The 16,158-nt window shown below is 38.5% G+C and overlaps 2 protein-coding genes across 2 annotated transcripts in view; one reads left to right on the top strand and one right to left on the bottom strand.

Annotated features, from left to right (window-relative positions):
• Positions 1-962, bottom strand: part of wdr45 (WD repeat domain 45) — an 11,735-nt gene extending 10,773 nt beyond the window's left edge. Inside the window, exons 1-2 of the mRNA XM_027010373.2 lie at positions 828-962; positions 390-457 (exon numbers count right to left, since the gene is read on the bottom strand). Coding sequence (XP_026866174.1) covers positions 390-438 — 49 coding nt within the window. The 5' untranslated portion in view covers positions 439-457; positions 828-962. The remainder of the gene's footprint in view (positions 1-389; positions 458-827) is intronic.
• Positions 963-2,599: 1,637 nt separating this feature from the next.
• zcchc9 (zinc finger, CCHC domain containing 9) lies at positions 2,600-9,354 on the top strand. Its single transcript, XM_027010321.2, has 6 exons — positions 2,600-2,684; positions 4,873-5,281; positions 5,381-5,531; positions 7,102-7,194; positions 7,394-7,462; positions 8,956-9,354. The coding sequence occupies exons 2-6, from the start codon at positions 4,880-4,882 to the stop codon at positions 9,066-9,068; spliced, it is 828 nt and encodes a 275-aa protein (XP_026866122.2). The 5' UTR covers positions 2,600-2,684; positions 4,873-4,879; the 3' UTR covers positions 9,069-9,354.
• The last annotated feature ends 6,804 nt before the right edge of the window (positions 9,355-16,158 follow it).

The following is a 16,158-nucleotide window of genomic DNA, read 5'->3' as shown; positions in this document are numbered from 1 at the left end:
ATCAAAACATATTTGACTCTATATTTGGGCTTCTTCTCCATTTTGTTTCAGCTGTAATGTTTTTCATGGTAACACACTTTCTCATCTTCCTCTGGTTATACAGCACTCCTGTGGTATAAATAACAGCATGGCTGTGACCTACGCCGCTCGACTTCTTAGCCTACCAAATTACAGCCGTTATTCGCGGTAACACTCCATCTGGTTAAAAACCAGAAATATAGAGCAGGATCTCAATAATTATTACATGGCTAAATTAAGAAAATATAATTTTATTTTTAAAAAATGACATTCACACTGAATTTGAATAGGTCACTCAACGGCCAAGGCCGGTGAACCCCAAAACAGCCTAGAGCGTTAACTTAGCTAGGTTAGATAGCCAAGTTACTCACTCTGATCCTGGTTGAACTGCAAGCTGTTCACTCCTCGCTGCTGAGCCATTATTGAAGAGGTTTCTAAACTGCAGAAATAACGTTAAATGTACAGATAGCTCTTGAAATGACAAATATAAATACACAATGTGCCAAAAAAATAGCTAGCGTTCGTGTAAGTTAACGCTATTATTTTAAATAAGCGAATGGGAGCATCTTTAACGAGACAAATAACCTTATCGTGTGTTGCTTTAGTTATGCTAGCCAGTAGCTCGCTAACGTAAATTAGCTCAGCTGAACATACAACCCGAGAGCAGCTGTGAAGTTACTGTTGGGTAGCCCAAAAGATACGCAACTAACTGAAGGTTAGCTAGCGGTTAGACAGCTAGCTAGCTAAGTTACATCTTTATTGCTGCTTATATTTTTGGTACACGAGAGCTTTAAAGAACTTCTACTTACCATTTAGTGGTGATGACGTTTTCTTAATCGGTTTAAAAATGGAGATAAGCTATTAGTCTTAAATATAGGGATTGTCTGTGAAACAGTGAGCGAAGGTGTTATTGTTTCCTGATCCGTCGTCTTCTTCTTCGTCTTGTTGTTTAATGGGCGCGCACACCGAGCTCACTATTGCCACCTGCTGAAACACACTTAGCAATTATTTGCAAATATCAACCATTGCAGATGTTAAATTCCTCCAGTCTTCTGCTCGAGCCCTCCAAGGATCCTACGCACCCACAAAACAAACAAACAAACAAACAAACAACAAAAAACAACTAAATAGACAGAAGACCTTTCATGATATCTACACAGCAAACCACAACATTCTCCTCTCTGTTTTCTCCAGCCTTGGTGTGACTGTCTCTGCATGGAAATGGTTTCAGTCCTATCTGGAGGGACGGTCCTATCAGGTAACATGAAGAGGATCCACATCAAAACCATGTAGACTCTCCACCGGTGTTCTACATGACTCAGTATTAGGCCCTCTTCTCTTTGTATACTCATTCTCTTGGTGATGTAATATATTCTCATGACTTCTCCTACCACTGCTATGATGATGACACCCAATTCTTTCTTTCTTTCCCACCCTCCAACACGCAGGTTTCAAGACATATCTCAGCATGCTTGACTGACATTGCGTCATGGATGACAGCCCACCACTTGAAGCTCAACCCGAGTAAAACCGAGCTTCTGTACATCCCAGGAACTCCCAACCCTTACCATGACCTCACAGTTTCCTTCGAGAACTCCTTGGTGTCACCATCTGAAGCTGCTGGTAGCCTGGGCATAACTTTGGACAACCAGTTGTCATTCTCAACTCATGTTTCGAATTTGACCCAGTTTTGCTGATTTCTCCTTTGTAACATATGAAAGATTCGGCCCTTTCTCTCACAGGAAGCCACCTAGGTGCTTATGCAGTCTATTGTAATCTCAAAGCTACACTACTGCAACTCGCTACTTGCTGGTCCTCCTCTAAGAGCCATCAGACCTCTACAACTTGTTCAGAATGCAGCAGCATGACTGGTCTTCAATCTTCCGACACTCCACTGCTGCACTCCCTTCATTGGCTTCCAGTAGCTGCACACATCAGATTTAAAACCTTGATGCTTGCCTACAAAGCCAAAAATGGACTAGCCCCTCCATACATGATGTCAGTTGTCAAAGTCTAATCCATACCTCGAGTACTTCGAACATCGAGAATGGCTCGTCTTAAAATACCATGCTTCAAGTGTCATGGAAGACAAGCATTGAGACTATTATCTGTCCTGGCTCCTAGATGGTGGAATGAACTTCCATTTGTTTTCTGGACAGCAGAGTCCCTTGCAGACTTCAAACGCAGACTGAAGGCCCAACTATTTGTGGAATATTTAAATGAACACTGACCCTGCTCGTATGTTGACTATCTGAAACTAGTACTTATTGTAGAGTATTGTTTATTACACTGATGTTGACTGCTCCTTTGTTGACTAACAAACTCTAGTACTTACTGTTTATTGCACGTCTGCTAAATGACATAAATGTAAGTGTAAATGTAATCGAGTGTGGCAGTAAAATTTTAACGCAATGTCAAGACTTTTTTGTTAATCTTAATAATTTTCGTTTTTAAGCACTTAAGAAATGCAGTTTGCCAAACTGCAAAGCAATGCAAAACCGAAGAGGCGCTGTTTAGACATCGACTAGATAGGGAAATGTCTAGTGTCACCATTCTGCTTTGTGAAAGTGGAACAGAAAAGTGTTTAGAGAGACACGACGGGCGGTTATATTAGTCGCACGGCACAAAGCACGTGATCTAATTTGGCACAAAGAAAAAGATTTTCGGTAAGAGAAATTTTGTGGTATCATTGCCGTAACTAGCATATAATTTTTTTCATATCGAATTTACAGTGTCTTAGGTTTTGATATCTAGCTAGGTACCAAGCAAAATGTCTTTAAATCTAAGATAGCTAAACGGTTTTTTTTGGTTTTGTTTTTTTGTCGGGTAACTAACTAGCCAGCTCCCTAAACGTCCAGGAAAGTACTTTGCTAATGCTACCTATCTTAGCTACCGAGTTAGTCGATTAGCTGGCTGTGTATTATAGCAGCCCTGTTTAATACGTTGTATTACGATGTATGTTAAAATAGCTATATGTTGCGCATGTGATACCTTACGTTACATGCATAAGGAAGGTATACAAAACGACAATGAAAGTTTTTAAAAAACCTTAATTCATAGGTTGTTCGGTGCCAGACTTTAGGTAGCTACAAACCCTAACCCTAGATAGCTAGCGATGTCATGACGATGGCGTGTAGGTCTTTGACAGACGTCAACCTTGTGCATTTTGGGTCTTCAGATAGGTTTGGATGAGGGATTCAAAGACTCATTAAAGTTTATAGCAACTGGCTTGTAGTCATTTAAGACTGTGCCAGACGACTGTTGCCAGTTCATCATAGGCTTATTTTAAGGGGGGTGGTGAGACTAAATCCAGCCCTACCACACCTTCTGGCCTCTGAAGAGCCTGGGGATATCATGCTTGCTGATAGTGAGAAAGTGATTGTGGATTGGAGGAAAAAATATAGAATCACTTGTAGTAACGTGATTGTAAAAGAACTGTGGCATCATTACCCTGATGCTTATTATCACAGAAACAGATTGTTCCACCTGTAGTTTTGCCCATTTGTCCTATGTCTGCTCTATACAACTGGAATCCAGGTAGACAAGAGTGCATTAGGTGAAATAGGACAAATAGTTTTCCCATTTTGTTGCTTAGGCACTGCAAATTGGAGAGGAAGAGTGGAAGTAGAGAGGTTATAAAATCCTGACCTGAGGTCTCAGAGTATAGTTTTAATATGGGTGAGGTACATTTTACATAATGTAGCAGAGCTAGCTATAATTTTAAGGCTTCTCAACACCGATTGTCACCAATTAAGGTAAAGGATAATATACGTGTTAAACCAAATAGAGCCCTGTATCCCAAAACCATCATAGTTTTAAGTGTGTCCATGTGTCGGGGTCCATCATAGTGTTAAGTTAAGTTCCCTTAAATGAGAGTGTTAGGTGAAATACTTGCTCTACAATTTAAGGATGATTTTTGTTTGCGATGCTTTTATTTATTACTTTTGTGAGGCATCGGAAGTGATGTGTGTGCGCGCATCCTGCTCCTTATCTTTTTGTGGCTGATAATAAAATTGGGGGAAAAAAATTTGAAATGGTAACAGCCATTTGATGTCAACACAGAGTGCATTGCAATTGTATAATAAACCAAACTATAGTTTTTAGAGTGTACTATAATGGTTTAGACTATTTACATCATATTAAAGGCTACACGTTTTACCATTTGGGGATTTGTTTAAGAACCTTAAAATGTGCCTACTTTGTGGTGCACCCGCAATTTCATATTTGACAGAAGACAAAAGACTGAGGTTGGTAGGTTCCCATAAAGTTTTGAAGGATAACTTTCAGTATTGTATACAGGTATAATAAGATATCTAATATCAGCCGTTTTGCAATCAGCCTCCTCCTCAACATGGTCTAATGTGGAAACATGTCACCCACCTCCTTTTATGCCATCCTCCTTTCAAATGGGAGTAGTTTTCAAAGTATTACAAAATATTACATAGGTACAGTGCCCTAATTTAGTCTAATATTGAGGTGATACTGAAAGCATTGATTAAGTGGATCAGCTGTGTTATATTTGGCTTGAAGCTAAATTCTCTAGGTACAAGCAAACCCAACCTGTAGGTCTAACCAATTGCGTATATACTTGCGCCATGCTACAAGCCATGTTCTTTTCAGGTGGTTGTAGTCTAATGAAGTCACACTTAACTGTCTTAGTGTGAAGTGCTTGTACATATGACTAAGTTTAAAACAATGTTACCAGCGATAACTTATCAGTGTTGTAAATGTTATTACTTATTGCTGCAGCCCTGGATAATTGTATTACTTCTGTTACAATTATCAGAAACTATGTTCACATTTTTAGTATAAGCAATGCTTTGTTAACCTATAATTTAATTTCTGTCTTTACAGTGCAAGCATGACACGCTGGGCTAGAGGCAACAATTCCCATAAACACAAACCAACAGATGCTACACCATGGACCAAACTTAGGGCAGGAATAAATGGAAGGATGACTGAGATTCTTACAGGTTCCAGTAGAGGAGGCTGTTCGGTCAGCCATTTCCGCAAGGATGTATCACACACGTTATGGAACACTCTGGCTGACCCTAGTTGGAAAAGAGTTAACAAAAACAAAGAAGTAGATGTGAATGGCTTTATCAGTTATTTAAAACAGACTGGGCAAGCACTACCTAAAGAATCACAAAGAACAGCCAGGATAGAAGATTATGTTGGGGAGGAACTAGTCACAGCCCACAAAAAAGAAAGGAGAAGAGAACATCGTAGGGTTAAGAGACAGAAAACTAAAAAGAACAACATGGTGTGTATGTTAAGGTGTTGATACTGGTGAAAATTACATTTCAAGGGTGTATTTTGTTGATTTCATGCAGATTTTATGTTTATCCTCCTCACTGTCCAGGTGTGCTTTAACTGTAGGAAGACTGGCCATGGACTAGCTGACTGCCCAGAAGCTGATAATGATGAAGAGATGGGCAGAGAGGTCTGTTATCGCTGTGGCTCAGCAGAACATGACATCCAGAAATGTAGAGCTAAAGTGGACCCAGCTTTGGGTAAGATTTTAAATTCGTTATAAGGAGTGTGATATAAAAGTGTGACCTTCTTCTTTGGCTTTATCTGTCAGATCTAATGATCACCTATTTTGGGAGTAAACAAACTGCCTTTGTGTTGATGTTGAATTCTAAAATTAAGATGCATCAGAAAAATATTACTTTTGGAGGTAATATATTGTGTAATTCTGCTGTTTTCAGAAGCAGCAGTGTTTTTTGTGTATTTGATGTAAGTTAAGGTAGCAGGGACATGACACTGATAATTGAATAGTTGAAATATCACTATCAGCATTTTAAGCCTGCAGTTGAGGCTAACACAGATAAAGGTATCAGTCCCTTAGGCACAGTTACAGTGCTTCAGTGCACAGTATACATGGGGCTGGTAAGGTTACTTTGTGTTCTGTTACAGATTTTTGATTACATGTTTAAAAAGTATCTGTAACCTAATTCAAAGGATTACTAGAACACAGTAATCTGATTACATTAATTTACCTTTTGATTGCTTTTACTGCCCATTAACTTCAAGAGATTGGTCCCCTACAGAGCTCAGCCAGGATGGCTGCTAACGTTCCAACTGTGAGACACCATCTAAATGGTCTCTGATGAGACACCATCTAAAACTGTTTTTACTATCTGAACATAATTTATATCTGTGTTAATATATGAAACACGTTCATTAAAGACAAACATCTACCCTTATCATAATACGGTATAGCTGATACAAGATGCACCTCCAGTGCACATCCAGAGCATGACCAGTCTCCCACCTTCTTTCATAACTGTGTAGGGTCCACAGAAGTCTTTGCTAAAACTGTTCCCTTTAATGGGGACTAAGGCAACAACTATCACCCATTTGAGAACTGCTCCACTAGCCTTTTATTATACTGGTGTTTGATACCCTTGAGAACACTTAAATTGCACCTAGCTATGCATAAAGCTGACCCAAGTCTTTAAAAGCAGTTTGCAGAAGATCACCCTCATTTCAAGGCTCCAGGAACTTCTCCTTTACCACCTTAAGGGAGCACTGCACCTTATGCCCAGAGACCAATTCAAAGAAGGTAAAATGTCAAGAATCACTCTTAAGTCTCTAGCAGCAAATGGAAAAAAAGTCTGACAGATTGAACAGGAATAACAACTTGACTTCATCTCTGTGAAGCTTGGGCTTGTAGAAATATTCCATAATTCTGACCCAGCATGTCCCGCTACAGAGGTCTCATGTCAAATGCATCACCTCCTGGCAGAAACACTTCAGAAGTACTACCTGTTAGACTAGTTTAACAGGTGTGATGGAATGGCAATGCTAGTAGATGACCATTTTCAAAGAAAATGTTGGGCTTCTGGTTTTAGCCTCACATTCCTCATCTATGGAGGCTCTCCACTGCAACTGACCTGCACCTTGGAGCTGCCACTGAACATGAAATTGTTAGATCAATATTAATTTACTGCTGTATGAAACTTTTGCTTTGATACTTTTATTCAAATGGTTAAAATTATCACACACAAATACACTTGTTTCTTAAATTTGGTTCCTTTATTTATATGGTTCTAAATGTTAATACTGTCTTTTTCCTAGGGGATTATCCATTTGCCAAATGTTTCATTTGTGGAAAAAATGGCCACCTATCCAGATCCTGCCCCGATAACCCAAAAGGACTATATGCAGCAGGTGTGTTCCTAAATGCCATTATTTTAAAAAAGATTATTTACTGTCCATCAAGCATGAAATGGTCTGTAGTATTGTGGAATAAGATTGTTTACTGACTTTCTAGAGAACAATGATTGATTGGTGCTTGTTAAATAAGACTTGGTATATATTATTCTTGGCAAGTGAACATGGTATTTAACAACTTTACCTCTTTGTTCAGGGGGTTCTTGTCGTGTGTGTGGTTCAGTGGAACACTTCCAGAAGGACTGTCCAGAGCACCAGACTTCAAGTGAGTTCAATTACAACTGGTTTGTAAGGTCTTGTGTCCCTTGCTTAAAGTTTGATTAAAAATGAAGCAAGAAAAAATGTCAAAAAAATGAAAACTATTTTGAATAGATTTATTTATATGAAATATATATAAGCTAGCTATTTATTTGCATTTTCACTGTCTTGTTCAGACACAATGTCATCTTCAAACAATGAAGATTATCCCAAAAATGTCAAAATATATAGTCCAGCCATAAATTACATGCTGTTGACAAATTTAGTTTAATCTTAAATATGTTGGCCAAAATATTATGGAAACAGAAACACTAGACAATCAGAATCACTTGGTATTTTTTCAATATTACTGGCCATCTCTTTCAATTTTCACATTGTCGCGTCATTAGTGCTAATATACACATATTTGCTTCACTTTATTCCTACTTGCATTACTACTTAGCTGCTCTCTTTCCCAAAGCTGAGAAGTCACTTGAAACAGAGCTATCACCAGGCTTTTCTGTTGGTGATCAGGTCCAACAGAGTTATGAGTTCCCAGAGTACATTAACTACACTGAGGCTGGATATGGTGGTGTATTCAAAAGCTTAACAGTTTATTTTAGAGTTAACTATTACATTTGAGGATACAGTTGATTAAGGATTTCAAAGGAAGAAGCTGAAATATGCAGACTTGGTGGCTGAGGTGAGAAAACGTGAATGGTAGATGTATATAAGGCCAGTGGAGATAGGTGATGGGGGATATGTAACCAAGCTTGCCACATGTGATATTTTAGAGGTTATATGCTAAGGGTAGCTGTGAAGACATTATCGGAAGTACAAACCCCATTTCCAGAAAAGTTGAGACTTTCTAAAAATACAATAAAAAGTAAAATCTCTAATTCGTTAATTAACTTTTATTTAACTGAGAACTAAGCCTTTATTTAACTGGCAACACTAGCAGTGATGAGGTGAGAACAGCAAGCTGCAACTACTCTATGAAGCTTGCTGTTTCACACTGGACATGATTCACTGTAGTATTCTGCGATTTTAGGGACAAAATAAAAAATATTCCCATGGTGCCAACAGGATTTGGTTGTTTTATGGAACTCCATTGGGAGCAGTAATGAAATATGTTAACCCTGCAGTAGCACTGACTTCTGTATGTTGCAATCTATAACATTTTTTTTCAAAAAACTGACAAGACACCTTAGAACAGAAGCTTTTGAAAAGATCATATAGCGTACTGAGGAACAATTTTGATGAACAGAATTAAGGTCTAGAATAGTCCCTTGCGGTTTGTATTACAGGTTCTTGCAAGACTACTTAATTTTGTACCATCCCTGGGTAGAAACTGCTGGTTTTCCTTGCCCAGCAAAAATGGATCTAAAGCACATTTAGGTTGCACTGCAGGTCACATGTGCAACATGTGGGAGATGTTAAAGATTACATCACGAGAACCATAATTTAAATTATTCTTCATACCTTTATTTGTGTGCATTCTCTATTGACTTTCCTCTGCAGCAAATTCCATCACCCTCGGTCGCCTGTCTAACCAAATAAGTGCTGACCACGAAGAAGTCAGTGTTCCTGTGAAGGAAGTGCCTGCAAAGAAAGCCAAAGTAGTGGTGTTCTGAGTAACATCTGCCCTATCCTGTTTTTATTGCCCTGTTTTCTAGGAATTAATAAACTAAATTCTAAGTAAATAAAATTTTGTAAATTTTGTATCTGAGCATGTACTCAAATACAAAAAAGGTTTCTGATTTTTGACTTCAAAGACTAGTTTCAAATTATTTTTTTCTTACACAGATATACACTGTGTTTGTTTTCACAGGGCTTACATTGCACTCAACTGGTTCATTTTTTTGGGTTGTTGTATATAGTGTACCAGTGAAAATTAAAAATAAAAATATATAGACTTTAGTTTTGCAGCATTTTTATTGAACAAGATTTACTTTTTTTATTGGAGAATGGGACACAATGACTGCATAGTTGCAGGATTGACTGTTCTTTTCTCTTACTGTTATATGTAAATACACATACATGAAAAAACAAATATATCTCACAGAAAGTTTAACATTTTGTAACCTGTTATAAAAGTTATATATTTTTGTAATAGATTTTAAGCACAGTTAAAACAGCATTTGTGCTTTGCTTGTATACATATATTCTTCGGCAGACTTAACATAAGTATTTTATTATTCCATAAGTGAGTTAAAACATGAACAGGGTCATACACAACATAGCTATTACAGGCTCTGTAAACCACAGATGAATGTTGGTAATACTCCCAAGTTGAGTCAAAATTTATTTATATAGTGCTTTTTACAACACGTCACAAAACAGCTTTTACAGATGTATGGGTCCATATCCCTGCTAAGCAAACCAGTGGCAAGAGTGGAAAGGAAAAACTCCCTGGGCAGTATTTTAGGGAGGACAAAGACTCAAGAGGGAACCCATCCTCCATCAGGCAGCCCAGACAGTAATCAGTCCATGCTTTATTGCATTAAATTAATCCAAGTAACCACTTCAGTGTAGATACAGAGAATCAATTGCTCCAGTGGATCTAGGGGGGGGGTGGGCAGTTTCTGATATGGTAGCATCAACTACTGATAACATCAGCACCTCCACTGGCAGCACTGGCCCATCCATTGATGAAACCAGGACATTTTCTAGATGCTTTGTTGCCGGTGAGGAGGACTAGTTCAGTGTTGACATCATCTCTGTAATAGGGACCAACAAATAATCCATACTAATATATTGTTGATGATTAATAGTAGACAGGTGAAGACAGTTCAATACTCTGATGACATAGAATGGGTGACAGTGTTCCAATGGGTTGAAGGGGATTATAAATATGTGTTGAGTCTTTCCAATGAATTCTGGGAAATTCCCTATTACCAGCCACTGATTTAGCAGATGACTTGACACCCTGATGCTTGTCTGGTTAATATACAGCTCTGGAAAAAAATAAGAGAGCACTCCAATTTTTTCTTGAATCAGCATCTCCACACAGAACAGCCATTCCATTCAAGTGTTTGTTGAATTCCTTCATAGACACACCTCATTCTACTCGAGATGCTGAATAGGTGATCACCTTAATAAAATCCTATTCGAACGAGCAACAGAATAAAAACCACTGCTGCTGTCATCACTATTCTTTTGTTATAGAACCAGTTGGATGGGAAAAGCAGTGCTAGGACTATCAAAAAGTAGGTGTGGTCAGAATACAGCTACAGGCCATGCCATGCCAAAAGAGTTAAAAAGGTTCAATTGTAACTTTACTGGCAGAGGGATACAGTGAGTGTCAGGTTGCTTCCATCTTGGAAATGTCAAAAACCGATTCATAACAACAAGGTCAAGTAGCAAACACGTGACAACAACAGCTAAAACTGGCAGAGGTGGAAAACGACTCTACCGACCGTGATGATCGTCACCTCATTCGAATGTCACTTAACAACTGTAAGATGACGTCAAGTGACCTACAAAATGAATGGCATGCAGCAGCTGGGGTGAATTGCACACCGAAGACTGTTCGAAACATGCTTCTGGTTGCAGGGCTGAAGTCGTGCAAAGCTTGAAAAAAGCCCTTCATCAAAGAGAAGCAAAGAAGAGCCAAATTGAAGTTTGCGAAAGACCATAAGGCTTGAATCGTAGAGGACTGGAGTAAGGTCATCTTCTCTGATGAGTGCAATTTTCAGCTTTGTCCACCCCCTGGTCATGTAATGGTTAGATGGAGACCTGGAGAGGCCTACAAGCCAGAGTGTCTTGCACCCACTGTGAAATTTGGTGCAGAATGGGTGATGATCTGGGGGTGTTTCAGCAAGGCTGGAATCGGGCAGATTTGTCTTTGTGAAAGACATAAATCAAGCCATTTCCAAAACTGCTGGAAGAAAACTTGTTTTCTTCTTCTCTGACAATGTTCTCCACCTCTGAGGACTGTTTTTTCAACAGGACAATGCTGTATGTCCACACAGCCAGGTCAATCAATCAAAGTGTGGATTCAGGGACCACCAGATCAAGACCTTATCATGGCCAGCCCAGTCTTCAGACCTGAACCCCATTGAAAACTTCTGGAATGTGATCAAGAGGAAGATGGATGGTCACAAGCCATCAAACAAAGCCGAGCTCCTAGAATTTCTGTGCCAGGAGTGGTGTAAAGTTACCCAACAGCAATGTGAAAGACTGGTGGAAAGTATGCCAAGACACATGAAAACTATGATTAAAAATCAGGGTTATTCCACCAAATATTGATTTCTTGACTCATCCTAAGTTCAAATATTAATACTGTGTTGTTTTTTAAATTAATATAAGCTTGTTTTTTGTTTTTATTTTTTATTAGTGGTCTGAAATTTCTGTAACTTTTGCTATTTTGACCATTGGTCATTTTCATTAAAAAATGCTCTAAAATACAATATTTTTATCTGGAATCAGGAAGAAATGTTGCCAGTAGTTTATAGAATAAAACAAAATTTCTCAGCCTGGTCAAACACATACCCATCAATGGTAAAACTAGAGAAACTGATCATTTTGTAGTGGTCTCTTATTTTTTTCTGGAGCTGTATACTAGTTAAATACTTATTAGCCTATGATGTGATTTGGTATTGAAAGTTACTCATCTCAGTGTTTCCAGTAGTATTCCCATGGTTGGTTTAATATTAACTTGTTCATAACTGAAGTAAGCGCTGACATAGATTTGTTGATATCAGTTAAGATAAGTGGTAGGCTACCAATGCTATGCTAAGCTAATGATGTTCATAGCTGTAACCAGTGCTCAATTATAGAATTTATTTGTTCTCTCCTGTATTATATGAAGCCACAATTATTCAATTGTCAATACCTTGTATGAAAATTATATGGTGTTGCAACAAAGTAAATTTTAAAGTTTACCAAGAATCCCATGTTTTGACTGGCAGGCTATAGTGATAACCACTTATAACTGACCAGTGTATAAAATTTTTAGAAGCTATAACAAAATACTACTACCATTGTCACTGAGATTTATCTTTCAATTTGTTTATTATGTTTTGTCTTTTTTGGCAAATGAATTACACTACAATGGTAGAATAGTGACATGGGAGAGTCTGTAACCATAACTGTATGAAAGTCTATGAAAAGAAGCATTACACTAATTAACGGATAGCAAAAAGCCAACCAGATGAATGAATAAACAAAAGATCCCCAAAGTCTAATGTCTGCCGTAGTTGCTGGCACTGATTATTTCTGTGCATTATTAACATCAATATTCCTTTTATATATGTATATAAAATGATTATCATCAATATCAGTATATCACATCACAACACCCAATTCCAAACCAAAATAAATCAATATATATTTTAGTTGGCTCCAGAGAAATAGCAGTTCAATAAACTGGTTGCCATTAGAGGCAGTTGTCAGAGAGCTGAAGACCAGGGAAATGCTGGTCGAAGAGTCAGGGAGTGAAAAAAGGTGTCCCAAAGAGATGTCAGATTAGTTCTATTGAAATGAGAAATGTGATGTCACATACATCACAAAAAAAAAAAAAAAAAATATTAACAATAAATTCAAATAATTCAAGAAATAAGACAGTAAACTGTTAAGCATGTAAAGGCATTTTCTCCAACAATAAAGTAGACAGCAGAATTCTTTAAAGAATACTGAAAGTTCTCATGAAAACAAAATGTGCCCCCCAAGAGAAATAATTTACTGAACAACTAAACAGTTTAACATGAGACAAAGCCATTTACTGAAAACTAATAGCAGTTTGTGGAAGAATGAATTGATGGCATATCACGATCCCCTCCTCAACATCTTGTCCACGTGGAGAGAGGCACCACATGGTTTCATATGTTTATTTTTGTCCTCTCATCTTGTCACCATGAGCCTTCTGTCTGCGTTCCTTCCCCCGCATATTGCCACGCCCCCCTTGTTAGCTGTGCTCCCTGCTTCACCAGTGTCTAAATTCATTCCTCGATCAGTGTTTAACGCCAGGCGTCCCTGTTTCCATGGTTTCCCTCTCGCGTCTCTGTTTTCCTTTACTTTCTTATTGTTCCGTTCCTTGGTTTCGTTTTCTCCGCGCCTGTCATTGCTTTTACCTGTTCCTCTTGCCCAGTCCTTGTTTTGGTTTCGTTCTGTTCCACCCCCTGGTCTGAATCCCCGCCTGTGATTATGTTCTCCTGTGTCTGGTTTGTTTCATCACTCTTTGTTATTTAAGCCCTGGGCTTTGTCTTCCGGTTTGTCAGTTATTTTGGTATGTTCGATTGTGTTTAGAGTTCTTGTCGCTATCTCCGTCTCCGTTCTGGTTTTGCCGTTAGCTTAGTTCATGTGTTTATTTGCCTCTGTGTTTTCTAGCATCCCGTGTTTTTGTTTCCCTCGCTCAATAAAGAGCCTCCTGTATTTGCATTCTGCCTCTCGAGTCGTTTTTGCTGGAAACGTTACATAAACAAATGGGCTATTTGAGTGTTAGCAATTCTGAAAATATGATTTTCTTGTTGAACTGTTCCTTTAAAATGGTCATTTTAGTCTTTAATATTGATTAAATTCTCTCTCTCTTTTTTATTGTAAGATGTGAAACATGACTATTGTAGGGTCCATCTATATTCTGAAGACTCTTATATGAAGATCAACCCTAACACAAGCTAGTGGTCATTAGAGAAACAGTCTGATGGATTCATATGAATGAATGAGTGAATAAATACATATTTTCAATAAAATATTCCTTGAGGCTGACTAAATATTTTCAGCATTCAAATGTTTGTATTAATACAAATATCACAGCTGTAGTACTCGTGATATCACCACCTTGAATGCTCTTTTGCATTTCTCCAGTTTTTACATTTATATAGCAGATAACCCCCAAATAACCCCCTACAGTTTCAAGCACAAGAGTTGAACATTTCTTACAAAAAAAAAATAGTTATAGCATCTTAGAAAGACAATTGTTACTTAGGAACATTGTCCTCACCTGAAGCACACTTTGCCCTCATTAGTGGCCTATATGGTGCAAAAATGGCATTTTAATGCATGTTAATATATCAGCATAGGCTCCATGTGGGTTAGTGATTTTGGTAACTCAAATAGGGCCCATGAAGCTCACATGGGCCACTAATAGGGTCAAAGTGGGCTTGAACCACATGGGCCCAGGTTTACTAGACTATAAGGGGCCAAAATGGTGCCCACCCTGGCCCCTTATATTAAATTTGACAGCACCAATTTGGATAAACTTGCAGAAGCCGATGCTGTAAACTGGATGTTACACAGCAGAAGCAATCACAGCAGCTACAGAGGGGATGCCAAATGCATGGCGAGTTGAAAAGTGCCAAATCCATGTCTTCTTATGCCCACAACATCAAACAAGCAATGGATCACCTTGGAGTCAGAATATCCTTGATATCAAATTACAACATTTTACTTTCATATTGATAATACACATTTTGAGAGCACCAATTTCAGACAAATTACTAAAATACCAGCACAAAACTGTATTACCCAGCCACACTAGTTTGAGGTTTTAGTTTATACTTATTCCTGTTTGTCCTTGGCGGATTTTTGGTCAGTGAATAAATTTTAAACATTTTTAATATAATTTTTTATTATCCTTCTTATTGTTTTTGTTTATGTTTTCTGTTTTAAAATGTACTTAAAATTGATCAGGATTATTATTTTAACAGAATTGGATTCACTATTGTGGCCAAGGGTTGCTAGAATCATGTTTTGTTTATTGCACAGTTGTTCATTTTGGTTGGTTTTGCTGAAGTCATGGCACATGGTTTTAACCCAAAGCAATCCAGAACAGAGCCATGAAGAGAGGCTATGTCTGAAATTGGGTACTACATACTCTGCACTTATTTGTGAAGGTAGTACATGATATTCTTATGACATACTTAGTACTACTTCCAAATGAGTATTATAAGAAGTTCGTACTCTGGCTGTGTGCACACATGTGTCTGTGAAAGAGAGACTCTGTCTTTGTGTAAGGTGGGCTAGAACCCAGGTCAGCTAGGTGAGGACACCAATAGCCTAATGGGTGAGCAACCACACTCTAACAATGGTGGGCCTGTGTGCAGAATAGTTAGAGCTTGGATCAAGTAAAACAAAAGGAAAAAGCAAAACACCACACCGAGCGTGGAAAAAGGGAGAACAAAGGATGCCGCGGGAAGAAATGGAAGAAACTCAACTAAAAACTTCCAAACAAAACCAGAAAACGGGGAGGGAACTTGAATAGCTAAGGGAACCCTCAGGAGAGAGACAGACCCAAGAGGGAAAAACTGGAGAAGGGAGGGAACATGTAAAACACAGGACACCCTCACAGAGCAGAAAAGAGGCATAGCACAAGGGCTCACAAACCTTGATACCCAGAGTTACCAGCTAGGAGCTTGGCTCAAAACTTTAGCAAAGACCCAACACGGAATGGCTGGGTCACTGGGCTTTTATAAGGTCTAGCCCAGCTGTTGGGTGTTAAGCCTGATTAGTGGCATGGTTGACTCACGGCCTCCCTCTGGTGGCCAGAGGAGGCCTCAGCCTGGTGCCAACCCTTACACTTTGTAAGGATGTACACCGTGGTATGGTAGAGGCCTGACCTTCACAAGCACGAGAACAAAGATAACGCAAGGACTGCTAATTCATCGAAAGAAGCACTAACCCACCTGTTTGTGAATGGGAAGAAATGTAAAAGGAATATTGACCTTTAAATTTTCATGTCTGAAGTGCTTTCTTTGTAGATGGTTCATGCCGAATAAACACATG

Source organism: Electrophorus electricus, chromosome 17, assembly GCF_013358815.1.
Source record: "Electrophorus electricus isolate fEleEle1 chromosome 17, fEleEle1.pri, whole genome shotgun sequence".
NCBI lineage: Eukaryota > Metazoa > Chordata > Actinopteri > Gymnotiformes > Gymnotidae > Electrophorus > Electrophorus electricus.
Note: the sequence above shows the minus strand (reverse complement) of the source record. Positions and strands in the feature narration are given on the sequence as shown.

Coding starts and splice junctions, on each gene's coding strand:
- zcchc9 (XM_027010321.2), top strand. CDS start 4,880: ATGACACGCTGGGCTAGAGGCAACAATTCCCATAAACACAAACCAACA. Junction 5,282..5,380: donor AAACTAAAAAGAACAACATG/GTGTGTATGTTA, acceptor CTCACTGTCCAG/GTGTGCTTTAACTGTAGGAA. Junction 5,532..7,101: donor TAAAGTGGACCCAGCTTTGG/GTAAGATTTTAA, acceptor TCTTTTTCCTAG/GGGATTATCCATTTGCCAAA.